Here is a 19,233-nt window from a genome sequence, read left to right on the forward strand (position 1 = left end):
ACAGTTGTCATACGGACACAGTTCAAAAGCATACAACATACGTTTTATTATTGCCTTTAGTAATCGTTATATCTTTGTAGACCGTTGTACCTGTTTGCTGCTGTGGTATTCGAATAGCAAATAGCGTAAGTAAACGTACCTAAGCGATGTTCTAACATCGCTTTCTTTTCTACTCCTTTCCTGTTCCGGTCAAAGTAAAGCCGTTAATACGAACGATAGTTAAGCAGTCTAAAAAGAGCGTACGTGTATTGCTAAGAGATAACGTAACATACTAAAATTATTCTATACTATTTCGTTTCCTCGCCACTTGCCATAGCCAAAGAGAGAGATTTTTGTTTGCTTGGGGAAATGGAAAGAAATTTTTTCCCAACGTTTCCCCTACTAGAGCAACTCTTTCGTCCTTAAAAGTCATATACGTATTTGTAATTTAGATACTTAATGTTTGCTTTCGAAACATTTCCATCATATTGCAGCTTTGTCTTGTATTGCAAACCGGAAGGTTACTGCTTCCAGTTAACCTGTCCGAATTTAAAGTACGTACACATTTACAGTACACATTTGTTAATTTTTCCCGTCCTCCCGTTGTCGTTCATAAGGACGAGTACACCAGATTGGTGACGGCTGTTTGGATGGCATTCAGTCGGCTGGCCGGTAAATTCGCTTCATCGATTCGCTGGGCTAATGCTTCAAAGAGCAATTGCGTGCTGCTTCGTCGATTGTGGGAATTTGCTTCCATTTGCATGGCTTCTGCTGCCGTCCGTATGATTTTGATGCATTCTGATTCGATGAGATCTAGCTGACGTTTTCGGCTGCTACTTCCTGTACCACCGGATAGTGACAATGTGTCCTGTGCCACTGTCGTAAGATTACGGGCATCAGCTGTTGTGAATCGTTCGCCCGACACAATCCCTGAAGTGCAATCCACAGCGACTGTTACCGTGGTGTCATCGCGCACAAACTGCCGTGCTAGCGGATGTTCACACTTGATATCGACATATCTTTCCTCGCTGAGGTACACATTATCCAGGAAGTTGTTTGTAGAGCTAAAAGAGATTGCACATACAGTAATAGAAATATGGTGGAAAAAGTTATTAGAATATAACTACGAACAGTGAGGCTTTGTTGTATCCCTGGAGAAATGTCAAGCTGTCGAAGTATTGCCACTTTTTAGGCTGTTCCTCATCCGATGTTCCTCTTGCCGATTGTTCCACACGGCTTAGTTTGATGAATTTGTCCCGCAAACTTTTCCACCGACGTTTGCATACTTCCACTAAAAGGAAACGAATGTGTAAATGGTGCAAGCTTAAAATTCTGATACATGTTGTGGACAGTGGACACAAACTTGCGGAAACAGGAAGGATAGTTTACCTGAGCTGTTTAGTTCATATGCGATCTGTTGCCAAAGCCGTTCCTTATCGTTTTTCCGTCTGTAGTTAACATTTTTCACATTGTACAGGACCTCATTTTCACGAACTTTTGCAATTAATTGGTCTTCGAAGGTCATTTTTGGGGCTATTTTGTAAACACTGTAAACATTTCTCTATTTGTATGGTAGCTGTCAGATGCGATGTTACCAGTTGACAGCTGATTAGTGCAATGAGCGATGATATTTCGCGATCGGCGAGGGGACGATGTAAAATTCGAAAAGTAGCCATCGGGTACGGGTAAAGTTAGCCCGATCTGGAAAGTATTTCAACATGTCTTGATGATGGTATAAAAAATAAATAAAATGGACTGAGTTTTTAATTTATTTAATTTTTAATTTAGCGTTTCTTTTAAATCCATTTGGACTATCTGTACAATCAAAGGAAACAATTGAAAGCGTCGTATGGTAATTGTTCTAGTACGGCGGTTATTGGAGCGTTGTGGAAAAAGCATTCCAAGTCGGTCCAACAATGTGAGTCACATCTAGATCAGATGTGATTACATTTCGTTGGAGTCTCTTTTCGTTTGCGCAATCCGGCGCCGGTTCCTAATCGCCAAATGTTGTGGACTGGTTATACGTAATCATCCTACAGGCGGGTCCAGTACATGGACGAACGGATGCGCATATAGTCAGGCAGGTTTTCAACCGGTCCTACGGCAGCTACAGCTGGGCAGCGGTCAAAAATGTACTTCATTGCTACATCACGCACATTTTGGGCTGTAACGCTCTGTGTGTGAAATGAAATAAAATGAAAAATAAAGATTAATGTATTGTAAAATTTTGTACAATATTTGTTTCAACAAATCACTCACATCAATTCTTTGCTCCAGCTCGTGCAGCGGAATGCGGCGATTGTAGCAAAGCATTTGACGGCCAATATCCTCACAGATGGGCGTAGTGCCATCCAGCTGCAACAGCATGTTCGTCTTCAGCAAGTTCTTGGCCCGTTCAACTTCACCCTCCGTCACCATCGTGCAGAGGCGCATCCATTCGTTCTGCACATTGAACAGCATGTCTTCGCACTTGAGCGGGTCGCACACGAAGTATATGCCCCACAGACCGGTGTCCTTGTAGCAGGTGTTGAACGACTGGAAGCTATGGCATAGCCCATCAGTTGCCGAGGCAACAGCCAACTTGGATGCATTATTTGCACCGCCACCCTGCGAGCGATCCCACGCGCCAATCAGCGTGTTGGCCACCATCAGCGGCACATTGTCCTGATCGGTCCAGCCACAACCTTCGACAGCAATCGCAACATGAGCAAGTGGTAGGGAGTCGTCGCGCACACGCACTTCCGAACCAGTAAAACGGCACGCAGCTAATCCCGCTGCCTTGCTATCTACGGCGGAGCTCACCTTGCCCAAGTTCTGTTCGGCCAAACGTACCAGATCATCGTGACGGACACCACCGGCTGCTGCCAGCACGATACGTGGCGCCTTGTAGTGTGAGTCGATGTACTGCTGCAGGTCCGACTTGCCGATGGATTGGATGTTCTTGGTCGGTCCGAGGATGGTGTTACCGAGCGGCGTGGCTTGATATGCGGTCGCATGCAGATGATCGAACACTACCTCCTGAAGGTTGCTTTCGACCTCTTGCATCTCCCGCAGGATTACTCCGCGCTCACGTTCGATCTCCGACTCGCCGAGCTTCGAGTTCTGGATAATGTCGGACAAAATTTCGACGGCTTTCGATATATCTTTGGAAAGGCATTTGGCGTAGAACACAGTCTGTTCGCGGGATGTATATGCGTTTAGGTGGGCACCCATGTTTTCTACCTCCAGTTCCAGATCGGTTTGGGAACGCTTGGCCGTACCCTTGAACGCCATATGCTCCAGGAAGTGTGCCACCCCATTGTTGCTGTTATCCTCATACCGGGAGCCGGCATCAATCCACAGACCTACGGTGGCCGTTTGTGAACCGGAATCTTCGCTAGCGACACGCAGTCCACTTCCAAGCGTCGTAACCTCCGTCGGTGGCACATTGACCAGAGCGGCACGGAATTCGGCAGCATTCGAGACCTTGGTGCGCTAAAATGTATTAAAGAAATATTCATATAAACTCTTGCAGTTAGTTTTGCATCGCGTTTGAGAATCATTTGAGATTCATTCTAATAGCAAAGGTATTGTAAAGGAGTAGATATAAGCAATTAGAATTTCATCATCGGCACTATTAGTCAACACCCGGAAACTATTCCGTAGCAGCGATTATGTATGATGGTCTTACCCGCAACAACAGCTGATGGCTGCGGCTATACGCCCGCAGGCCAGCTGAAATTTTCAACAACGATGCCATTGTTTTCAGCTGAACCGTACAGTAGATTGGGCAGAGAAGTATCGAACGTGAAAAGTTGGAAAATAGCTCCGGTTCTTTCGCTCGTTCTGTAGGAAGTGCAAATTTATTCTATTTACATAATACGTAGTTGTCAAATGCGACGATATCAGACGATGACAGCGGTTTTGTCTGACTGGCGATGTTATTTCAAATCGCTCGTTTGAAAGCGATGTTTTTATTTGAGGATTTGAGCGATTGAGTGCTGTTGAGCCAGGGGGATGTTTCTTTAAAATCTATTCAATATGAATTTATTGAGAACTTTGGAAAATATATGTACACTCTACCCACTATTCATACATACTATGCGCTCTTTCTACAATTCTTGTTTGGCAAAATATAGTTTCAACTATTTAACAAACTACTTAGCGAGTGTGTCTTTACGGCTATGCTACGGAGTGGACAACGTCCTAACTTTGGCATTGAATTTGGTATCAGCTGTTGCGCACTTAAACACTGGATATCTGGTACAACGTTTTTGAAATACACGACAATCATCTCTGCTACTTGCTGTATCCCTCACTGTAAGGGCTAGGGAGCATAATCTAATGGACCGAGATGTACGACTAACTATCCTAACCAGATCTATCAATTCGTAGTATACATGAACTATTCTGCAGATCCGTCAAGAAAGATCAACGAAACATTGTCCAGTTGCAGCGGGTAGCATTCCTAACAAATAGTGCTGTTAATGAAATCGTAACAATTCAGCGTGAGTTCCGTTTTCTTGTTTAGCTTGATGTTGTTCAGCTTGTACTTGATGTACTCCTCCACCCAGGCCTGCGTTAGGTCGAGATATTTTTCCGGTGGCCCTGGTAGATAGTCGCGAAAGCCGAACACCGGAATGGCCGCCTCTATTTGCGTCCCATCGACCCAATTGTTGTAGCTGTTGATGGTGATGATTTGCAGATTGTTTTTCAGCGATGTGCGCCATCCGACGTCAAAGTATTGACCGTTCGATCGGTAGCGTTTGATGTTCGTTATGCCGTGGTTTTGATTCACGTTACGATGATACTTGCGGCGATCGTAGAAACCGGGCCCGATCGTGGGAACAAACAGCAGCCGATAGCTGTCGGCAAACTTTTTCAGCTGATTCCAATTCTTCCAGGTAGCAGCATAGTTGGCTCCATTGCTCGGAAGGTACGTATAGAACCCGTCAAAGCCGGCCCTCCGGATCATGGACTTGTGGTCCTTGGAGCTGATATGTGCCAACAGTGTAGCCTCATAGTTTGACCCACGGATGGTTAGTATTCCGTTGCGACTAAGTAGCCGTTTCCATTCCGAGTCCGTGATTCGATATGCTTTGCGTATGTAGAACAGTGGCATTTCGAGCTTCTTCGACAAGACATTGTAGTAGCTCAGTGTGCTAGTCATACCAGCAGGACCCTTGCCAAACCCGTCGATAAAGTACTTTATGTTGCTCCGTATACTTTCGATCGTTCGGTCCGTGTAGTCGAGAATTTCAATCGCTATCTTCAGATCATACTGATCCGCAACTTTGAAGATCGTGCGCAACAAGTATTCGGAGAAGTTGGGCTGCCATCCAAGGATGATCGTGCCGATGCCACAGTTTTGGATCTCGTTGAAGTGTTCGCGTATGATCGATTCACTGGCGTTGTACAATCTTCGCTTCGGATAGAATGCAGTATTGATGACCGGTTCATCGTTCGGTTTAAACGACACGGAATTGTTTTCATAAATCCGAGCTATCAGTCGATCGCTGGAAGGATGTGTCGGACGCGGCTTGTACCATGCGACCGTGCCGTGATAGAAGATCTGTATGTTGCGATTTAGCGGGAAGGTTCGATTGCGATGTTCCGACGGAGGTACGGTAGCAGTGTGTGGGTTGTTGTTGCCTACCAGCCGCTTGATTTTGTCCCGAATAATGCGTGCCTTTACCTGGTGTTCGTTGTACTTCTCCGGTATAATAGTTTGGCTGCGCCGCAATTCGTAGGACACGACATTCTGGTAGCCGTCGTTCGGCAATGACAGTGGGGCCACTTCCTTTTCCGGCGTGCTGATTGTTGTGTACAGACAGAATATGAGCAGCAGGAACGAAGTTACACCGATCAGACAGACGAGCAGCTTCATCGATTTGATGCTGCTCAGCTTGTGGATTCCTAAGACGGCCATTTTTCGCTGGCTTTCGGTTGTGCGGAGTTCAGTTCACTTGCCGGAGCTATCCGAGTTGTACATTTTGCACAATAACTGGGGCGAAAAGTTAAAATTGAGTTTATAGAGTCAGAGGAATATCTGTCGATGGTTCTGCTAATGGAAGAACTGACAATTGTCTGAACAGGATAGGACGGAAATGGGGGAAAAAAATAAAGGATGTACAGGAACAAATGCGCATGTGCCTCGGCTGGTATAGTGTCCTTTCCGGCAAAGACGCGCGAGCAGGAAAGCATATTTCGACGATTTAAAGCAAATGAAACGAAAGAGCTATAAATATGTTTGTAAACAAATTAATAATGTACTGTTTGAGAGCTACGGAAACTGTTGCTCTCGCTGTAAATCGGTGTACAAAAAACGCTTCGCGGCATGAGGTAGATATTCTTTTCGGAATCATTTTCATCCTATAGCGTTTCAATCATTCCTTAATGGAGTTTTTGGTTACTTATTTGGTTACCCGCTATAACAATTTCTAGTCTAAATGCAACTGTTGCGTTATGTTTTTACTGTTCTATTGTTTATTTGTGATTTTTAAAATTTTTGAATTGGTTTACTTCAATTCCGCGAGGTAGCGCTAGCGCATCAAATGTCATAGAAGTTGTAGGGGAAAGAACAATTCGAAAACAAAACAATTGCGACTGAGCACGAAAGCACGTTTAGTTGTTTGTTTGAAGAAGCGACCACACTCCACCTACGATATGCCGCAAGATACGAAAAGAATAAATGGACCAGATATATCCACACCGTACCGGGTTTACTGCAAAGCAAATGCGCCGAAAGAGTTTGAAGATCGACTGAATGAGGCGATCGGGAAAAATGGGAAACGAAAAGATGGTCGTCGGCTGCAGGAAAGCCGCAAGTATTGTACGTACGATGAAAGTTGTGTTCTTTAAGCTCACAGGAATAAAGCGACTTTTCTGTTTTAGATGCAAAAATTGGCGTAGTTTCAACGGCCAAAGGATCCGCTTATGTGGAGCTGGGTAACACCAAAGTCATAGTATCCGTGTTCGATCCGCGAGAAATACCGAAGCAAAACAAATTCAACCAGTTGGGTGAACTGTATTGTGATTTCAAGTATTCTCCCTTTGCCTCGATGGTGAGGAAAGCGCCACAAACAGATGCACGCGAACGCAGCATGGCAACGGCATTGACGAGCGCGCTCAACCCATCCGTTTGCCGGCATTTGTTCCCTAACTTGCAGATTGATGTGTTTGCAAACGTGCTGGAAGATGATGGATCCGCGCTAGCCGTAGCAATAACGGCTGCCGGATTAGCATTGAGTGATGCCTGTATTCCAATGTTCGATATAGTGACGGCTGCAACTGCCGGCATCTTAGGAAACCGCATCATCGTTGATCCTACGGCAGAAGAAGAAACGTTGTGTATGGATGGATACACCGAAGATAACCATGGGCTGGTGATGATAGCAAAGCTGCCAACGTTGGACCAGGTGCCGGAAATACGGCAGTATGGAAATGTGGATGTCGAAATGTTGTGGGAAACGTGTAAACAACTGAACACAAACTGTGGAGACATGGTTCCGATCGTGCAACACTTATTGGTGAGCAAAGTGAAGACTAACCTTCGGGAGCTTGAGATAGAAAGTGACGAAGAAAGCGAACACGGCGAGAATAAGGAGGATAATGCCGATAGTGCACTTCCCAGCAGCTCGGGAGCAGATAAATGATGTAAAGCAAGAGAATAAAATAGAAACTAAAACTCAACTTGATTGTATTTCAGTTACATTTATTTTTAGTCTTCCATCTTTTCTGGTGGTGGACCACACGGTTGTAGCATCTTTTCCATGATGTTGAATCGAATTCGTGCCTTAGATTCGTTCTCGGCAACAGCAAAATAGCTCAGCATATCGTAATGTCCGAGGTAGCTAGCAAGCGAGTCTCGGTGCTGGTTTGTTAACCATTCGTACTTCGTTGTATCCGCATGTCCCGTACCGATGTATTTGCTTTGAAGATGTTCCAGCTGGCTGTGGATGTTGTACCGGTCGCCCATTGTAGTGGTGGTGGAGAATGTTCGTTCTTTTACTTAAAAAATACGATTACTTCTCAAGCGCAGCGTTTGTTTATCGGCTTTTTGCTCGTTTTTGGCGAGCAGGATTGTGTTGTTTTGATTTGTGTCAAATGTGACAGCACAAGCACTAGCAGCGCACCACGTGGCTTGTAGCGAAAGCTTTACAAAGCACAATGAGAAGTATTCATGCATAAACTCGAAAATTCGTTTTTATTTTTATCCAAATTTGATTTATGTACTAAATTAGTACATTTCAAATTGAATTAGTAAGTAACAGTTCGCCAACGCTTTATTGTATTTCTCCGTTCTCGAAAACCGCATAATATATAAAATCGCAAAATTAAATGAAACACATTGACGCGAAAAAAGAAACAAAATTGTTATCGAATGAATGATGATAAAACGTTCAAATCCCAATACAACACGGGCTTGTATGAAGGAAAGTTGTTTGCGCAGATGGTTTATGAAAGCATGCGAAATGAATAGTTTGTTTGTTGCGCTTTCAAGATGCCTGATCGATATATCTTTTGTATGCTGAAATTTATTAACTTTAGTCGCAACGATGAACTGGCTGTGGGCAGTAGTGCTGGTGATTATTGGTCACGGGTTTCCGGCACGAGCCGATTGGTTCGATTCGTGCGATCGACAGTTTCAGCTGACGAACACGGCGGATGTAACGTTGAATTCTCCCTTCTATCCATCGAACTATCCCGCCGGTAGTTCGTGTCGGTTTGTGATACGTGCCCCGCCAGGGTATACGATCCAGGCTTCATGTACACTAAACATGGCCAATCCCAGCTCAGCTTGTACGACGGACTTTCTGTACGTGTCCACCGAAGGCTTTGTGTCACCTGTTGGTAGTGAATACTTCTGCGGCAAAGGGCAGATCACACGGAAGTCACTGTTCAACAAGATGACCATCTCGTACATCTCGTCCAGCTCGACCAACTCGGGATCGTTTACGTGTCGGCTAGTAGTACAGCCGCAGGACTGCGACTGCGGGTGGTCCAGAACCGCAAAGATTGTCGGAGGTAGTGAGGCCGGTGTTAATGAGTATACGTCCATAGTGGCACTGATTGATCCACTTACGGTGAACGTGTTCTGCTCCGGAACGATAAGTATGATCAATATTATAAAAGATCCCTGTACATCAACTAATACTCGATTTGGTTTTTCTAGTAAGTTCGCGTTATGTTCTTACTGCCGCTCACTGTGCTCGTACTATTCCCAGTGTGAGTCGTGTGCAGGCCCTTGTCGGTGATCATGACTACCGCACCGGTCTGGATACACCCTATTCGGCGATCTATAACATCGAACAGATCATTTCTCACGAGAACTATAACGAGCAGACTCGCAACAACGATATCGCTCTACTGAAGACAGGCACTGAGATCGACTTCAACCGTGGTGTAGGCCCGATCTGTTTACCCTTCAGCTATAGTACGTACAGCTTTGGCGGGCTGCTGGTAGACATTGCCGGCTGGGGTACGACAAGCTTTGGTGGCCCAATGAGCACGGTACTACGCAAGACAACGTTGAACGTGCTGGAAAACGGGAGCTGCTCCGCACCGTACGTTAATGATCAAAAGATATGCAGTTTTGCCGTGGGCCGTGACTCCTGTCAGTATGATTCAGGTGGCCCACTGTACCTGCGAGGAAGCCAACGTATGTACACGGTTGGTATCATCAGCTATGGGTCGGCCTGTGCAGCCTCGACACCATCTGTGGCTAGTCGCGTCACGTCCTACCTGAGCTGGATCCGACAAAAAACACTCGATGTATCGTATTGCGTTAAATGAAATCGATTGTTCGTATGCATTTTATTGATAACAGTAATTCCATTCGGGGGTGTTATTCATTATCCACTGCATGTAGTACAGAACGTTCGTGCTGACACTGGGATGATCGGTAGCACACGCGATCCCGTACCCGATCGTACCGACCAGATAGGCTCGCATATTATACGCATCGGTATAGAACAGCGGACCGCCCGAATCACTCTGGCAGGTGTCTTTGCTCGGGGTCAGTGTGCACAGCTGTTGGGTGGCGGAAAAGTTGGCATAGATCGAAGCACACTGGGTCGGTGGAACAACCGCTAGGGAAACCTTCATTGGAACGTTCGATTTCGGTGCACCGTAATCGATCGTACCCCATCCGACAGCTTCCAGATTAATTCCAACGAATGATGCACCGGCGAATTTGATCGGCAGACAGACAGGTCCTACGCCTGTATTGAACAGGATCTCTGAGCGTGTTCGTACGATCGCTATATCGTTACTACTGGAGGAGGTAGAGCTACTGTATCCCTCGTGGATCTTGATGGAGGCGAGCAGCAATAGTGCTGTATAGGGTGAATCCGAACCGATGGTAATGTCGTGCTCTCCAACAAGTAGTGCCAAGTTTACAATTGATCTTCCCATGTAGCAATGGGCGGCCGTTACAGCATGATAGTTCGTTACTGGAAAGAAACATAAAGGCGCAAGGGTTAGATAAGAAAGTCGTCGAGATACAAAGGTGGGATTACATATGCTAGTCCTTACTGATCGTCGCACCACAAAAGATGCCTTCGCCACTTTTCGATCCATCCACCAAGGCGGCCATCATGGGAAATTCGTTCACAAGCGTTTCCTCACCGTTCACTATTTTTCTCTGTGAGATAGCAAGAGGACTTTTTTTTTGATAATTTACCTTGAAATGATCTACAAAGCATTACGCACCGTTCGACGTACTCCACACTGACAATCGATCTTGGTAGCAGTACAGAAGAATCGTCCACCTTGAGTAGTGGCGGGAACCTGCAAGGCAACCACCATTCTATTGAAGGATGATTGTGTGTTAAGTACACCCGAACCACAGTAAACTTGACCATCTGTGAGGTTACTTTCACCACTTTTGGAAACGATAAACCGATCGGCATTGCAGGAAGTGCTCTGAAGAAACAAGAGAACAATGTTGATAAGGGGTGCTGCTGGAATATTTGGGTTGGGTTTAATATTCAGTAAATTACCACTGGAAGTGAAATGTCACTGCAAGACAAGGAAATCCGAGAGCCTTGGGTAGTGGTTAATGTCCAGCGACATTGTGTATAGGGCGGATACAGTCCACCGTAGTACGGTGAGTAGATCGAGTACGACTGTCCACTGGCGATATCGATCGTGTAGTCACAACCACCATACTGAGCGTCGGCCACTAATGCAACACCCAGCAAGCAACAAACAAGCTGTAAGCCAACACCTACAAGATGCACAATGAAGTAGAAAAGTCTTAATTAAATGTTTGTCCACGATGCCGGCCCAGGACTGGTACTGAGAACTAGATATGATTTAATCGCAAATTCACGCTCCCGGGAACTTTGGATACTTGTTTTTGTTTTGCCTTGTTGCGGATGTAATGAAATGTGAAAGCCACAAGAATGTCTCTCGGACACTTCCGGTTATTTGAGGACAGAGAGAGACAGAGAAAGAGAGTGAAATCCCAACACAAACGACAAACGAACGCTCATTAACCTCGGTTCCGCCGTTTCGTTTATCGATCACGATACGGAAGTGATATTTAATTATGTACCGGAAGCGAATCCGATTCCGAATGTCAATTTCCCCGGGTACCTTTCATCCGTTATCTTATCCCATGCCCTCGAGCGAGTGACTATTTACCGAAGGATAATTTTAATTTCATTTTTCTTTCACGGAGGATCTCGGTTGTGTTTATTTGCTGTCGTCTCTTCTATGGTTGGAGGTTGATTCCGACTTCCGTTTGGTGTTAATTTTTCGTCTTATTAATCAAGGTCACTTTTCGTTTCCGTTGCTTCGAACTCCGGATGGAACTTATTAGTTTCTTCTTTTAAGTCATTTCTGGTTGATAATGCACTTTTTTCAGATTTTTCCGTTCACTTCAGACTCTTTGTGCTTTCACGTAACAAACAGACACGCACACACACACTAGGTCTTTTTCTTTCTATCCAAAATCTATGTGCTACGTCTAAACTTATTTCCACGTTTGAACGACAACGATTTTCGACCGTCCTCAATTAAATGTGGAAGGTAGCGAAATGGTTTCACTACTAAAACTCTCGGCATAATTTCTTTTGCGTTTATAGCGCAATTCCCTGTCCCGATCCACGCGCCAAATGCTCGAGGTTCCTCGTGGATCTTCTTCGCCCAAGACGGATAAAGATAACCATGATAAGCATGATGCCGCGGGTTGAGAAGTTGACTATGCCCCGTTTATTCTACAATCGAGGGGTTTTGTGCTGACATGGGTCATGCCCATGGTTCGGGCACAATTTTCGGGGGGGGTGCTTTTGGGCAGTAGGGTCCTATTGTGCAGTCATAAAGATAAAACAAGTAAATATATACATACAGTAAGCTGGACAAAATACCCAGACCAAAAAAAAGGGGAGAAAAAGCAGCGAATAAAATTGATAGTGAGTGAGATTTTATTTGAGCGTTGATGAGGGAATTTTCATTTTCATTATGGTGAAGGAAACTTTCAAATACTTTTACACATCCTTGCATTCAGCATTCATCCTTTAGTTGTCCCTTTAGCGTGTGGAAAGCTTTCCAATGCGGAAGTGTAAATTGCGTGGGAAAGAAAAACTCGGTCCATGGTAATGGTGTCTGTCTACTCGGGAAAGTTATTTGCTCTCCTTCCCACGGTGGTAATGGGTAGGTCGATATAACAAAACTCTTTCCCCATGGGTGGAGTGTTTATAGTTTCGCATAGTTTCTTCTCCCACGATATGTGTGTGTGTGTGGGCACACATTCTATCACGTGCCGTTACAGAGCCTGGGACGTTTGGAATGTACAATCGGAAGCAGGAAAATATTAAAAAGGATAAATATGAAGATAGGCAAAAAAAAGAGAGAGAGAGAGAGAGAGAGGGAATAAAGGAGAATACTATCACAATGAAAGATGGCAAATGTGGGTGCAAAAGTTGTGCCTGTACAGGAATGAGGTCAACAATATGAAGCATTGGGTTGTTTGTTTTGTTTGCAGTGTATTCAACTCTCACACTACAATAATCACCCAACTTTGCGTTTCTACGTTTATTTGTGAGATTTGTGTTTTTTGTTTTTTGCTTCTCTAATCTTTGCACCATAAGCTTAAAGCAATACCGGGTGTGACAGAGTAATTTGGATGTTAACAAATGGTGGTCTTTTGCTAGGGAACAGATAAGCTGTTCCAAAAAACCAAAGTAAAACGAAGGCTACAATCACATCATAAACAGAGAAAGAGCTTTGCGATAATAGGAGTGTTGGCAGGCTTTCGAGGGAAAAATAAATTTTGCATATCATCATGCGTTTGGGAACACGTTCGAAGGTGTCTGACTGACGCCACAATACGGTAGCGTGTTTTATGTGATTCGCAAAATAAAGAAAAAGCAAAACGGTACGATGGCACTGTTCATCATGGCCGTCATGCGTGTGTAAATTGGGTCACAAAACAAAACAACAGGAATAGCAAATTTTTAGAAGTGCAAGATGAAACATTGAACAAGTGTGTCAGTCCGTTCTTAGAGACAAATGAGACACATTTGACCGAGAAAACTCTTTACTGCTAACAAATTTAATTTACTTTTAATTAATTTTCTATTTCGTTTAACACTTTTTGATGTCCTTTTTATATGCTTTTATGGAACTAGATAAACAAGAATATTTGAGCATTAAAGATAAAAATGAAAATAAACAGTAGCTGGTGTCTTTTGTGAGATACAACGTACTCCTCATTTAGATTACCCAGCTCGTTGTCTTCCGGACTAGTGATGATAAAATTAATAAAAAGTGACAAGTTAATTGGGGTTTCTTTTAAAATGGAGTGGAATAGTTCGTTCTAAAGTTTCCTTTTTTCATACATACTTTTTTCTTTTCCTTTCGTTGTTTTTCCTTTCATGTTGCTTCATTTTTTGTTTAATTTGTTTAATTTAATCCCATTTAATTTCTTTTCACTTTTTTTTTGTTTCTTTCACTTACTTTTCTCAATTCTGTTCATTTTATTTAATACCATTTTATTTCTATTTACTTCTTTTTTGGTTTTGTTCGTTTATTCTAAATTTATTTCGTTCCTTCTCACCTTTCTTCGTTTTTTTTTCTTTCCTTTTGGTCCTTTTAATTTTATTTCCTTTCCATTCCTTCGCTTTTCTTTGCGTGTTTTTTCTTTGCCTGTTGTTTCCGATTATTTCGTTATTTTTTTTTCTTTTCATTACTTTAAGTTTTTATTTCATAGCAATACGGCCAGGCCGTTCTTTATGAATAAAAAAAAAAAAAAAGTTTTTATTTCATTCCATTTTTGTTCCCTTTAATGTATTTTCGTTTTTTTGCATTCCTTTTCTATCTTTTAATTCTTTTTCGTCGGATTCCCTGTCACACGTTAAAATTCCTATTCTCTTATATTTCTTTTCGTGTTTTCTCATTACTTTTTCGATCGTTTGTTCCCCTTTACTTTGTAGAGTGCTTTAAACTTTAAATTGATTTTGTGATTAACGAGATGATAGAGATATTAAGCAAACAATGTATTTGAAATAAACTATAATCTGAATTGAAAGGAATATTTTCGCATGGAAATATTACACAAACTAGTGCAGCAAGTCAATGACACTGCACCAACACATTTTTTCCGCAGTGTTCCGGTTTAATTGAAAAAATGATTGTAAAAAACGATGCAAATGTATTACAACAAAAAAAAAGACAAAAAAAAAAACAAATCAATCCAACAACGCGATTGTAGCATAAAACTACTCGCCTGCAACAAACATAACAAAGAACAACGATTAAAGGGACTGAAATGAAATCGATTGACAAAAATTTAATTTTACGCACAACTTAGTTGACGAAAATTTACGATCCATTCCCTTCCAGCCACTACTTCCGCGCAGGTTGGAGGTTGGATCTAGTGCTGATGATTACGGCACGCCGACAACACTCTTCCGTGTGTGTGGGGGTACCATTATGGGGGTAAATATTGAATTTAATTGCTGCGTGGTGTGGAATAAAATACGACTAAAGCCGTTTGGCTGATTACGGGTGCCACGTGCGTGTGTATGTGTGTGTGTGTAGGTTAATGCAGGTAATTGTTGTGTGTTTTAATAGCTTCTATCAAACACCCCCACAGTGTCTGTTATCAGTTTAATATTTGTTTGTTTTGGGTTTTTTTTTGTGCTCGAACAAAAACCAGGAAACCAGAAATTGCAAAATTGTGAATTCAAAAATAATAGTTTTAAAAACCGCATTTCTTGCTGTTTTAAGGTAGATTAATGGGGGGAAAAATAGGTGGGAATGCCAGGGAACACCGTCCTGTGTGTGTTTTTTTTGCCGTGCTTCCATGTTTCGATTTCAACAGCTCGTTCGACCGTAAATGATGATGCAGTAAACCACTCACATTCCCACAAAACCCAAAGTATGTACCGGAGGAGGTTTTTTTTCTCTATCCCCTTCCGAAGGCGATGATTTATGGAACCGTTTTCTGCTTCATTGAATCTAGTTTGTTGCCTGTGGTGTGGTTGGAATGAAGAGCTTTTTATGGGGAATAAAAACCAGCACCATTCCCAGAAACGACCTCCATTAATGGAAAATATCCTTTTTTTTGGGTAGTAAATTGTAGAAAAATACCATTTTGTCACTTGAAGTGCATCCCTAGAAACAATCTCCGTGGAAACAATTGTGTTTAAATGATCTTTTTAGGCGTATAAAGCGGTCAAAGCTTTATCTAAACGTGAGCTTTTTCGGCTCTTTTTACGCTCGCTTTCAACCCCATCAGCATACGGCGGATATTCGTGTGACTTCATCCAGAAGGGAAGACATTAAGAAAGAGAGAAAAAACTCCCCCAAAAATGACACTTTTCACCTATTCACCGATTCACCCGTGTGACAATGTGTGACCAGAAATAAACGCTCGCGGTAGCTGAAAGACGACCCAACCGGCACTGGCACACAACCTGATAAACGGAACGGTGGCCACACCGGTTCAATTTTAGGCTACGTCAATCAAAAACTAATCAAAAAACCTACCAAAAAGCACCCAAGCCAACGATTTTCCCAGTGCACATGGCGGGCCACCAAAAAGGCCAGGTTTTGTGGAACCTGTTTTAGCGAAAAAATGTTTTCCACCAAGCAACTCCCGAATCGGTACCATTATTTATGTTTCCGTGCAAGTTAGTTAGTGCTAGGCGGTAGTGTATTTTTTGTTTGTTTGATACGTCCCCATCGATCGTTAGCGGGCGAATGTATTTAAGTATGCAAAATACGATGCCGCAGCGTTAGTGCGTTACCACCTGTCCATCGAGAACTTGTCGAGCCGGTCGCAGGAAGAATGTGGTCAAAATTGGTTCGGTTTATTCTCGTGCTTGCCTGCTGCACACAACGCGTGCATGGCCAATGTTCGTTTACGCTCGAAATGAAGTTTGGATCGGTGTATCAGCTTATCTCCCCACGGTATCCTTCACGGTACGGACCGAACCTGAATTGTACGTACATAATTCGTGCACCCTTCGGTTACCGTATCGCACTCGATTGTCCCACCTTTCAGATACCAAGCGTAAGTGTGTCGTGTTTTAGTGAGGACAAATTTATGACAAAAAAGTTGCTCTCTAGTTTGTGGTAGTTATTAGTTAGCGATCGTTATTCTCTTTCTTCAGAGTACCAACTGCAATCTGGATTCGTTCCGGGTATCCCGGACTGGTTTGTTGGTTCTGACCGACGCATACACCTACTGTGGAGCTGGTCGATTGCAGGAAAAATCAGATGCCAGTCAAATGACGATCCAGTTTACATCGGCCCCAACCAGCACCGGTGGTATCTTTGCATGTGAACTCTCCATCGTGCAGCAAAGCTGCGAATGTGGCGCAAAGAAAACGGTTCGCATGCGTACCTACTCACATCTTGGGCGGATAATTTCCCCAACTTTTGTTTCTTTCCATCTCTCACTCAGCAACGGATCGTGAATGGTGTGGAAACGATGGTAAACGAGTTCCCAATGATGGCCGCTTTGATAGACGTCAAAACGAAAACTGTCATTTGCGGTGCCACTATCGGTGAGTGGCCGATTCCGCCAGCACGTGTTTCGCGGGTACCATTACAACCTCCCCCCACCCCGGGGTTTTTACTTCATTGTTTTGTCTTCGCTTTGCAGTGACGAACAGTTACGCCCTGACGGCGGCCCACTGTCTGTTGCAGCGCACCACGAGCGATACGGTGCTGCTGGTGGGTGATCACAATATCAAGACCGGAACCGATACTTCCTACTCGCGGATATACATCGTGGCACAGTTCATGAGCCATCCGAGCTTCACGGTCAAACCGGTGTCGAACGATATAGCGCTGGTGCGCACACAGCAACCGATCCAGTACAATCCGGGCGTCGGTCCCGCTTGTCTCCCGTGGAGCTACACGTCGCAAACGTTTGAAGGCCAAACGGTGGAAGCGACCGGATGGGGTGATTTGGATTTTGGTGGACCACGGGCGGACGCACTGAACAAGGTGCAGCTGAACGTTATCGGAAATTCGGACTGCTCACGGCGACTTGGCGTGACGGTACCGTACCAGCAGCTTTGTACCTTTGCCACCAATCGGGACACGTGTCAGGTAAGGAAAGGCTCAACTGCTTCGTTCGCTTTAAAAAGATTGTTGTGAGAATGTGTTTGTTTGTTTGTTTGTTTGTGTTTTAGGCTGATTCTGGTGGGCCACTGTTTTACACGAAACCGGCCACCGGATTGCTGTACAATGTCGGTATCGTGAGCTTCGGTATTGCATGTGCCACCGATAAACCGAGCGTTAATACGAGGGTCACTGAGTTTCTCGATTGGATTATGGCTAATACGCCGAGATCTTTTTTCTGCTATCAGTGACTCTGGTGTATCCGGTGATGGAGTAGTCTGATAGATGGTGATAGTTGTGTAAATCCCTTTTACACATTCGGTTGTCAAATATAGGATGGAAACTCTTTGAGTGAGAAAAAGGTGCCGTTTCTGACTGGCTGTACACGAGTCCTTATTCTGGAATATTTCCTGTCTTCGATTAAAAGCATTCAGAGGTGTGTTCGTTCTTGGTACGTTCTTAGTATAAAATAATGATAAAACAAAAAGTTTGATAATATCACGTTCTTCTCATCTTTTTAACAACAGGTACTTGTTCTTGTTCTCTTTGCCTAAAATACACGTAACTCTTGCGAACAATACGATACAATTCAACAAATATATCCATTTTCATTTCAAATAATTTCAAAACAGTTTTGCGTGTTATTATTTTACTATAAAATTTATTGAAATAGTTGTTAAAATACAACATTTCCAAATAAGTGAGAAGAACGTATATAACACTTTTTACAAGTGAATGTTTCAACTCAGCCCGAAGATTTTTTTTATGAATCTTTCCATTACTCTTTTTCATTTCAACTCACTCTTTCTCTCTCTCTGCGACGACTAGCGACTCACTCATTTGCATTATCCTTCACTTACTCTATGAGTCTACATTCTTTAAAAGTTAAATTAGTTTGTAGCTCTATTTAGATTTAAATCACTCTATTGAAAAAAAAAAAAATATTTCATCTGTTTGTCTTTCGTGAAAAGGAAATTTATTCATAGATTCGTAATTAATTTACTTAATCAATGGCTTTAAAGTGTTTGGTGAAACAGTCGGGACAAAGAGTGAGTGAATTGAAATGTAAAAAAATAGTCAAAAAATTAATGTAATGATTAATGTTTTGTATAAATGTTTCAACACAATTTAAACAACATTTAATGAACTTAATACTAACTAAACATAACAATTCTGATTCAAATCATCAGTTAATGTTCTATATATATTCGTAAAACTCAAGCTAATATTGAAAAAAAAAACATAATTTATGTTAAAAATTAACTAAAAAAAAATCACCCGCGACGATCGAAATCCTGAATATGAAGTTTTCAATGAGTACAGCTGATCACTGTTAAAATACGTTACGAACATTTCCCTGAACGAACGGATTCAAGCTTACCCTTACTGACGATAAACAATTTCACCGTTTCCAACCGACTCACGATACGACGACCGCCCTGAACGAGATGACAAATTGTTTCTTCTAATTTTATGTAAAATAAATTCAACTTTTCAATTTCGCATAGAGCAGCGCTCAGTGTAGCAAACGGTAGTGTGCTGTAAAACCCCAAGCATCATGAACGTGTGCACTGTGCACCGCGAGCATGCAAAATGGATCCGGCACAATTGCATCTCCAAACCCGCTTACAGCGCACTGTACAACGTTTGTACAAGAAGTCGTCCAAAAATCTACCGGATTTTTGGGTGGAA

General features: G+C 43.0%; 7 protein-coding genes across 7 annotated transcripts; 2 read left to right on the forward strand and 5 right to left on the reverse strand.

Moving 5' to 3' along the window:
* Positions 1–21: 21 nt before the first annotated feature.
* LOC125770260 (uncharacterized) lies at positions 22–1,602 on the reverse strand. Its single transcript, XM_049439664.1, has 3 exons — positions 1,369–1,602; positions 1,111–1,270; positions 22–1,043 (listed from the first exon to the last, which is right to left on the reverse strand). Exons 1-3 carry the CDS (start codon positions 1,502–1,504, stop codon positions 590–592), a joined length of 750 nt encoding a protein of 249 aa, XP_049295621.1. The 5' UTR covers positions 1,505–1,602; the 3' UTR covers positions 22–589.
* Positions 1,603–1,735: 133 nt separating this feature from the next.
* On the reverse strand, positions 1,736–3,833 carry LOC125770200 (mitochondrial-processing peptidase subunit beta). Its single transcript, XM_049439574.1, has 3 exons — positions 3,650–3,833; positions 2,239–3,453; positions 1,736–2,153 (listed from the first exon to the last, which is right to left on the reverse strand). Exons 1-3 carry the CDS (start codon positions 3,716–3,718, stop codon positions 2,013–2,015), a joined length of 1,425 nt encoding a protein of 474 aa, XP_049295531.1. The 5' UTR covers positions 3,719–3,833; the 3' UTR covers positions 1,736–2,012.
* A 146-nt stretch (positions 3,834–3,979) lies between these two features.
* Positions 3,980–6,266, reverse strand: LOC125770198 (glycoprotein endo-alpha-1,2-mannosidase). Its single transcript, XM_049439572.1, has one exon. It carries the CDS (start codon positions 5,885–5,887, stop codon positions 4,427–4,429), a length of 1,461 nt encoding a protein of 486 aa, XP_049295529.1. The 5' UTR covers positions 5,888–6,266; the 3' UTR covers positions 3,980–4,426.
* Positions 6,267–6,536: 270 nt separating this feature from the next.
* On the forward strand, positions 6,537–7,650 carry LOC125770247 (exosome complex component MTR3-like). The gene is made up of 2 exons (XM_049439649.1): positions 6,537–6,790; positions 6,853–7,650. The coding sequence occupies exons 1-2, from the start codon at positions 6,625–6,627 to the stop codon at positions 7,611–7,613; spliced, it is 927 nt and encodes a 308-aa protein (XP_049295606.1). The 5' UTR covers positions 6,537–6,624; the 3' UTR covers positions 7,614–7,650.
* A 5-nt stretch (positions 7,651–7,655) lies between these two features.
* On the reverse strand, positions 7,656–8,053 carry LOC125770294 (splicing factor 3B subunit 5). The gene has a single exon (XM_049439704.1). It carries the CDS (start codon positions 7,934–7,936, stop codon positions 7,679–7,681), a length of 258 nt encoding a protein of 85 aa, XP_049295661.1. The 5' UTR covers positions 7,937–8,053; the 3' UTR covers positions 7,656–7,678.
* A 193-nt stretch (positions 8,054–8,246) lies between these two features.
* Positions 8,247–18,263, forward strand: LOC125769508 (uncharacterized). Its single transcript, XM_049438242.1, has 8 exons — positions 8,247–9,072; positions 9,134–9,744; positions 12,051–12,153; positions 16,182–16,483; positions 16,584–16,802; positions 16,877–16,979; positions 17,078–17,529; positions 17,613–18,263. Exons 1-8 carry the CDS (start codon positions 8,517–8,519, stop codon positions 17,790–17,792), a joined length of 2,526 nt encoding a protein of 841 aa, XP_049294199.1. The 5' UTR covers positions 8,247–8,516; the 3' UTR covers positions 17,793–18,263.
* LOC125770209 (venom serine protease-like) lies at positions 9,741–12,148 on the reverse strand. The gene is made up of 5 exons (XM_049439591.1): positions 11,608–12,148; positions 10,962–11,188; positions 10,672–10,884; positions 10,495–10,603; positions 9,741–10,412 (listed from the first exon to the last, which is right to left on the reverse strand). Exons 1-5 carry the CDS (start codon positions 11,627–11,629, stop codon positions 9,775–9,777), a joined length of 1,209 nt encoding a protein of 402 aa, XP_049295548.1. The 5' UTR covers positions 11,630–12,148; the 3' UTR covers positions 9,741–9,774.
* Positions 18,264–19,233: the final 970 nt, after the last annotated feature.

Source organism: Anopheles funestus, chromosome 3RL (assembly GCF_943734845.2).
Source record: "Anopheles funestus chromosome 3RL, idAnoFuneDA-416_04, whole genome shotgun sequence".
NCBI classification, from domain to species: domain Eukaryota; kingdom Metazoa; phylum Arthropoda; class Insecta; order Diptera; family Culicidae; genus Anopheles; species Anopheles funestus.